The 7,730-nt window shown below is 37.9% G+C and overlaps 1 protein-coding gene across 1 annotated transcript; it reads right to left on the bottom strand.

Annotated features, from left to right (window-relative positions):
- Positions 1 to 1,120: 1,120 nt before the first annotated feature.
- On the bottom strand, positions 1,121 to 7,004 carry LOC108980968 (wiskott-Aldrich syndrome protein homolog 1-like). The gene is made up of 4 exons (XM_018952038.2): positions 6,615 to 7,004; positions 5,724 to 6,530; positions 1,754 to 1,837; positions 1,121 to 1,632 (listed from the first exon to the last, which is right to left on the bottom strand). The coding sequence occupies exons 1-4, from the start codon at positions 6,822 to 6,824 to the stop codon at positions 1,363 to 1,365; spliced, it is 1,371 nt and encodes a 456-aa protein (XP_018807583.1). The 5' UTR covers positions 6,825 to 7,004; the 3' UTR covers positions 1,121 to 1,362.
- Between the last annotated feature and the right edge of the window lie 726 nt (positions 7,005 to 7,730).

Raw genomic sequence — 7,730 nt, 5'->3', positions numbered from 1 at the left:
TTCATACTCTTGCATACTATATAAAAATATGATTTTATTTTTTTACCCTCATATTTCATATTTCATATGTTAAGAAATATGAAATATAAAATATAAAATATGATGGTAAAAAAATAAAATCGCATATTTTTAAGTGGTATGTAGGAATATGAGATTTATATCTAGAAATTTTCAAAATAAAATCACATATGAGATTTTTTCGCATACCATATATTTTTTTTAATTTTTCTTTTATTTTATTCTTCTTAAACTAATTAAATTCTTCTACTTATCATTCATTTACCATACATTTGATAAGGGGAAAAATTAAAAAATCATACATAATATGTGATATAAAGATAATTAGTAGAATTTTTTCAGAAAGATTACTCCCACAAGTGCAAACAAATGAAAATGCCTCACAATTTGACTAACTATCAGTACACTCTCAGCTTCTTTCTTTTCCCAGGCAAGCAAAACCATTAATGCCTCGATGAGATGAAAAAATTACATCCTATCTAAACATTACTCAAACACAAATAATTTTCAATTTTAAATATTAACATTTTTATTTAATCACTACAAATTTCTCAAACTTCCAAATAAAATACAAAAAACAATTCGAACTTTTCAAATCTCAAAACAAAATAATATTAAAAAGTTATAGTCTAACAATATTTTTATTTAATTTTTTCTTTTTTATTTTTTCAAATCCAATAAAACATAACTCAAATCATTTCACTATTATTCACAAATCATTTTACTTTTTCATAAACTTATAATCTGAACCTCTAAACGAGTCGCTAAACAAAAGCTGGGTGGACCGGAGACCCAGCACAAACTCCACAATTTGTGCATTGAACAGACTGCTGCTTGTCATCGTTGACTTCACTCCAACAATTACAGTTGGAGGAGCACTATGATAAGGCCAAAAACTGAAGATCTGACGCATGAAATGGCCGCGCAGACAGATTTTGCACACAATAACTCTATTCAAGGCCTCTACACTAATAATTTGATTAGAGATAAATTTTAAAAATTTAAACCTAACAAATTAAATTATACCATCTAAATAGTCTGTAGTGTAAAGGCCTTAGAATAGTAGCACTCTTCATGCACACAAGATGATGAAAAAGGGAAAAGGAAAAAAAATGATAAGCTTAATGGTCGCATTAAAGTTAATTAAACAACAAACTTCATGAACATGGTCCATCTCTACCATCAATGACAAATTAGTTTCTCTACTTAACTATTCCCTTTACAGATCATTTCCCTCTAGTGCTATGTTAACACATTTAGAAGACAACTTATTGATCCTCACAATCAGACTCATTCTAGATCCCTGAAAACAGGGTCATTTTTTTTTGCACAAATTCTTACTAATTATGGAGCAAAAGGCAGGTGTGACTGTAGCAGCTCTTGCTGATGGGGCAGCCATTGTGGCTGTTGTGGCTGTGGCAGCTCTGGCGGATGCAGCAGCTGTTGAAACTGTTGTGGCGGTGGCGGCTGTTCCGGCTGTTGGGTTTCAACTTGTAATGGTGCCGAAATAATGTCCATTGCTGCAAGCCCTTCCAACTCTTGGATTGCCGCCACAGCGCTTTCGTTAGTTATCTGACGCTTCAGCACGGCAACAGCTTCACTCACTTTAGATTGCTACAAAGATAAGGAAAAAAAAAAAATTATTCATTGGAGTAAATACAGCTCATTTGAAATGAAAATATCAGTGAAGCAATGAGGATGATTTAACTAGCCAAAACTAAACAAAGGAACTTACTATATATTCAAGTTTCCTCTTAAGATCTACGTAGGCGATTGGTTGTGTGTCGGGCACTGCAGATATAGCCAATCCTGCTGCGTTCTTTGTTTTCTCAAAGATGGTAAAGGCAAAGTGAGGATACATAAAGAAATTGAACAGGGACCAAAAAACCAAATAAAGAAATTGCAAGTCCTATTCCAAACTACATACTTGACAATGCGTAATAGTTGAACCAAAAATTACTTTTAAACACTTAGAAGCTTTCATTCTCCACAAACTTTGCAAGAAGTAATTGTTGAACTAAAAATTACTTTTATAGACAACTTACACCTCGTTTGGATTGTAAGATAAGATGAGATGATCTGTGAACAATGGTAAAATTATTTGTGAATAGTAATAAAATAGTTTGAGATGAGATGTTTTATGAAGTTTTGAAAAATGAAAGAGAAAAAATTTATTATAAATATTATAAATTTCAAATATCGTTAGAATATAATTTTTTAATATAATTTTTGTTTTGAAATTTGAAAAAATTCAATTGTTTTTTGTGTTTTGTTTGAAAGTTTGAAAAAATTATAATTATTAGATAATGATTAAATGAAAAAAATAAAAGTTTAATTTGAAATTGAAAATGTTTGTAGTGTTTAAATATTGTGATAAGATGGGATGAAACAAGATGAGATGAGATGGAAGGCTATAGCCATCCAAACCAAGATTTTTTGCAGTTTCTTCTAGGTGCAATATCATGGTCCTCAATGAGAAGTAACCGTTTATATCATTTCCAATTTCTCTAACATACACTTTTTTTTTAGTAAAAAATTATATATATGAATAGGAAAAATCAAGTAAACTGGACGTATACAAGAAAATACCTAGCCCATACTAGCTAGCCCCAAATGACCCAAAAAGCCCATGAAAATGAGAAATCTATCCAAAATACATCAAGCTCGAATTGGAATAGAATACACCTCCCCAACCCCGACCCTTGTAAAACTAATACATACTCCACCTGAAACTCTCTCTGCGAGGATGTCTTTATAATACCCTACCTTTCGTCTACCCTCAACTTAAGCTACCTCCATCAGCGTTGTAGTTAATTGCCCAAGAAAGACGCTTTAACTCCCTACTTTTCTTAAAACTTGATTTGGTTTCAAGCGAATGGCCCCTCTCTATCACAGTGAGTAGTGTTTTAAATTGGTCTTTACATCCTCCATATGAAAGCCCCACAATATGCTAAATCTCGTTAACCTTATGCTGAACCCAATCTGATGGTGAACCCGCTATGTTGTTTGTCAAAGGAAGAGAAACTAAGGGAACAACATTATCCCCAGACACAGTTCTCAACTACTCTCCCGACCTTAGACGTTCCTCCTCACAAGGCACCAACGATAAACCCGTAAATTCGTCCCCCCAATATCCTGCATTCAAATCCCGAACCTCCTCAACAACTATATTGTTGTTGTCCATTGTTGTTGTCACCATTAGAGATTCCTCCACCTCAACATAGGTGTTGTCGTTCCATCAACGAGAACATTGCTTATAGGTGTTCCACCCCCCAATGACCCTTTCTGTGCCACTTTGTCAGACCCTACTACCCCTTCAAGAGGCATATAACAGGTAAGGGAAGCACTACCTTCTGTTACCCCATTTTCATCTTCTAAAAGAAGCTTGTCTGTTTCTTTCAATGTACTCAAAACCCTTGAAGGACCCCTATCTTCAACTAGAAGTGAACCATGAAAAAAGGTACCAACCTCAATTGCAACTATTGACTGAGGGCAATCAGACGACAAACTGGTGTCAACAGTGATGCCAACGTCCAACGACCCAATATGTGACGGCATCGAAGTGCTCTTTGCCGACGCACTTGAGGCATTCAAACCCGTAGGATCTACCCCCCCCCCCCCCCCCCCCCAAAAAAAACTGCGTGTCCATTTTTAACCTACCACCCAAACCCATGACCAGGTCCAACCCCTTGTCCAAATTAATTATAAGATCTCTCAATACTCCATGACTCCCATCAATTGAGCTTTAACAGCCCACAAGACCTCGTCCACTTCTCTCATACTCAAACACTTGACCGAGGTAGCCATTCCACCTTGCACCACATGGTGCTTACCCCCCACTTCTTCAAATTTCACCTGACAGCCTTTGTCTCCTACGACTATCTTAGCTATTCCTTCCACCGTGGAGCTATTCTCGACAGGACTACCCGCCAGAGACCACAACACCGAGGCGTACAAGGCACCTTTGATCGAGGAAGGCCTTCCCACTGTCTTTCCATCAACGAACTCCCCTCTGTCTACATGCTTAGAACAGTGCCTTTGGACCCAGTGACGCTTCGAATGGAATTCATAAAACTTTTTCTCCTCCCGTTTCGGAATTCTGAAAGTTGCAAAAAATTGCCCATTGCTTTAATATGATGTTGAATGATGAGAACTCAATTACCCATCCTTAACTCATTGAAGAATCCATCATGACAGATGAGTTCTAAACAATCCCCCAATCCCTTTACCAACCCATGAAGTTGCCGTCCCACATAGGCACATGAACTTAGTTATCCTTTTACTACGTTTAGAGATGCGAAAGCTATTTCCTCCCTCTTTCGTAAAAATGAAAGTTTTTTATTCCACCTTCAACCATCTCTCACTTTCCATCTGAAACTAATCCGCGTCGTGCGTCATCATCCTATGGTCCCAAACCATAGCATCATCTCCTAAAACATCAAACTTCCTCTCACTTCGACATCACTAGCATCATCTCCCAAAAACATACAGATCTGATGTAGGTTTGCGCAAGAGAAATCAAAGGAGTGGTTTCCTGAGAAAATCAGACCTGAGCCTGACGGTATTGTCTGTGGTGGTGGAGGCATAGATCCGACAAACGACGGTCCTAGAGATCTCCTTGACGATTCTGAATCTCGTCGCCAGAGGGAGGACCGACGTCGAAGTGCCCTCAGAGGAGTCGCCAGAGCCAGTTGGTCTTGTCTTTGTTGGGGAGGCACAAGTACGATGGTCGACGATGCCTCCAAGAAATCTCCTCAACGTCTTCGAGAAATTTGAGAAATTCCAGGTCGTCAAAGGGTGGACTGACGTCGGAAGTGCCCTCAATAGAGATGCCAGAGTCTGTCGGCCTTGTCTATGGCGGTGGTGGGGTGTCTTAGGTGAAGGGTGATGAGCGGGGTTAGAGCACTAACAATGGCTTATTCATCTTTATCTTCATCTTCATATTTACATAATGTCTTTAAATTCATCTACATTAGCTTATGCATCTCTAAATTTTTACATAGCTATGAATAGTTTTTCAAGTTTGAATAAGCACTATTCACTCTCCAAACATTATTTTTAATGTTTTTTCTCTCTCCTACCCATTAAAATCAACTTTGTAGAATTTGTATTACGATGATTTTGATATATAAAATTTTCATTAAGTTGATGATACAAAGTATTTTTTAGTACATATTAATATTTATTGATAAAATTATTCATTTTGATATATGAAATTGATAATATTTAGATATATGGAATTTGTATTTTTGAGCCCATAGTGTTAATTGTAAAATATATAAAAAATAATAATTTTAAGAAAAAAAAATTAAAAATAATAATATTTTATTATTATTTGATTCAAAGATGCATAATCCAATGTAGAATTTTTTCTTGATATGCAAAATCAATATTTAAAAGATGTGATTTTGAAGATGCATATAGAGAAACCAATGTCTCTTGGCCTTAGGATTTTCTCTCCCACTCAGTTAGGCAGAGGGAAAGTACTCTGCTTCTCCAACATACACAACACAAGAAGTTAAAATAATCCAGAATTCAATATGGATAGCTTTTCCTTTCTTACTACAAATTTCTTTTTTTCAATATAAATAAAGGATCGAAACACCGAACAAAGCCCAAGCACGCACCATTCACGGAGGAAGGAATAACACTCGCAATAAAATGCCAAATGTACCAAAAACTACAGTGAAGAGAACAGGAATTACCTTCTTCGGCCGGCCAACAGGCCTCCCAGTTGTCTTTTTCGGCTTCCGGACCTTGCCAACATTTGCCGGTCCGCCGGAAAACTTTCCAACGACACCATCAGCAGCATACACCGGTAACACTGGTGCAGCTGCATCCTTCTTCGGTCGACCTCTAGGCCTCGGCATATTTACCACCGGTGCTACTGCTGGGACATTGTTCGGGGCGAAAGGAATAACCATGGTCTTGAGCTGGGACTTGGGTGGGCGTCCGCGGCCTCTTTTGAGCCCATTAGGGCCCAACACTGCCGTCACAGACTTGGGCTTTGGAGTCTTCTTCATCAACCTGGGCTTCACTCCGACTCTAGGCCCAGGTGGTCGGCCTCTACCCCTCTTGGCAGGACCACCATCCTGGCCCACCAGCCCAGTTTTACGTGGACGACCAGGACCACGCTTGACCGCTACTGGTTCAGCATTGGGATCGTCCACGAGCCCAAGAGCGACAAGAACGGGCTGCGCGTTGGGCTCGAGAATGGGACCGGGAGCAATCTTGGGCTTTGGAGGACGGCCACGACCACGGCCCGGGCTCTTTGGGGCCCCAGAAAGAGGAGGAGCTGGAGGAGCCGAAGAAGAAGCATCAGATCTAGGAAGCTTGTACGATTTCTTGACCATGACAAGGTGACCGGTGTTCTTCAAGCGCTTGAGGTTGTGAGTCAACAAGGCCGAGTGACTGGGCGGGAGGCCCGAGTAGGCTTGCTCTATGTACTTGGCTATGGCTCTCTTGCTCGACCCGTTCCTCTCATTCAGAGCAGCAATCGCCGCGTATATCATCTGAGAGCCACAGAGCAGATGAATAACTAAATAAACCACACAAAAAAGAAATTAATCTTGGTAAAAAAGAGTAAAAAAAGGTACCTCGGCGTAGGGCGGGTGGCTATGGTTGAGCGGTGGGGCAGGATTGGCGGCAGGGGGAAGGTTGGGGTTAAGGGTAGGGTTGGCTGCATGAGCAAGGTGGTTCTGAGCTTCGGTGGTGGCGGGGACTACGGCGGGGATGGCTGTGGGGTCGGAAAAGGAGGGTGTGGCGTTGGGCGGCTGAGGAAACGGCAGCGGTAGCGTCGGGTCCATGGATTATGCAGAGAGAGAGAGAGAGATGGAGTTGATTCTAAAAGAGAGAAAAGGGGGGATTTTCGAGATCGAGAGAGAGAGAAAGAGAGAGAGGAAGTGCTGAGGTGGGGATTGTGAATGGGGAATTGGGGGAGGAAATGGGGAACAGTAGTGTCCTCTTTTCTTACCAAAATGCTTATGATTGGATTGACGTTTAATCCGACCGCTGAGGGCCTCTGATGACATGGCTTCCTTTTATGTATATATAAATTTTTTGAAAAAATATTGGCATCAGCCGTATCCGCTGCACACTTAAGTTTCGTTTGGTTATCAAATATTTTTTAATTTATATTAATTTATTATTATAATTTTTTTAAATTTTAATATAAAATATAATAAAAATTTAACTTTTTTAAATTTCAAAATAATAATAATATTAAAAAATAATATTCTAACAATATTTTATCATCTCAACTCAACTTACTTCAACATCTAAAAACAACCTTAATGTATTGAGTGTAAAAAAAAAAAAAAAAATTATGCGAGGTGTGCAGCGGATATGGGCTGATGCCCAGCAAATCTCTAATTTTTTTTATCGGTTATTATTTATTATTTTATGTTTTATTAAAAAAATTATATATTTATTATTTTTAATATTTTATATTTTATGAAAAATATTTCTATGTTTTATAAAAAAATTATAACTATGAGATGTAAGAGTGAATATTGATTAACACATAATAAATTCTTATATATATACATATATGAACTTTTTAGATTGTGTTTCTTTAAACAAAATTATGTTAACATTTTAAATTGAGAAGTGAGTTTTTTTTTTCTTAATTTTTAGTTTGAAAAAATAATAGAATAAGTGGATATTAACTTTTTCTAATTATTGCGTTTAATAAGCAAGATAAAAGAAAATTG

This window comes from Juglans regia, chromosome 15 (genome assembly GCF_001411555.2).
Source record: "Juglans regia cultivar Chandler chromosome 15, Walnut 2.0, whole genome shotgun sequence".
Lineage (NCBI taxonomy): Eukaryota > Viridiplantae > Streptophyta > Magnoliopsida > Fagales > Juglandaceae > Juglans > Juglans regia.
Note: the sequence above shows the minus strand (reverse complement) of the source record. Positions and strands in the feature narration are given on the sequence as shown.

Excerpts from the sequence above, each read along its gene's own strand:
- LOC108980968 (XM_018952038.2), bottom strand. The coding sequence starts at position 6,824 with ATGGACCCGACGCTACCGCTGCCGTTTCCTCAGCCGCCCAACGCCACA. Across the intron at positions 1,838-5,723 it reads CTGTTGGCCGGCCGAAGAAG|AACGCAGCAGGATTGGCTAT; the intron begins GTAATTCCTGTT and ends GAGAAAACAAAG. Across the intron at positions 1,633-1,753 it reads AGAGGAAACTTGAATATATA|CAATCTAAAGTGAGTGAAGC; the intron begins GTAAGTTCCTTT and ends TTATCTTTGTAG.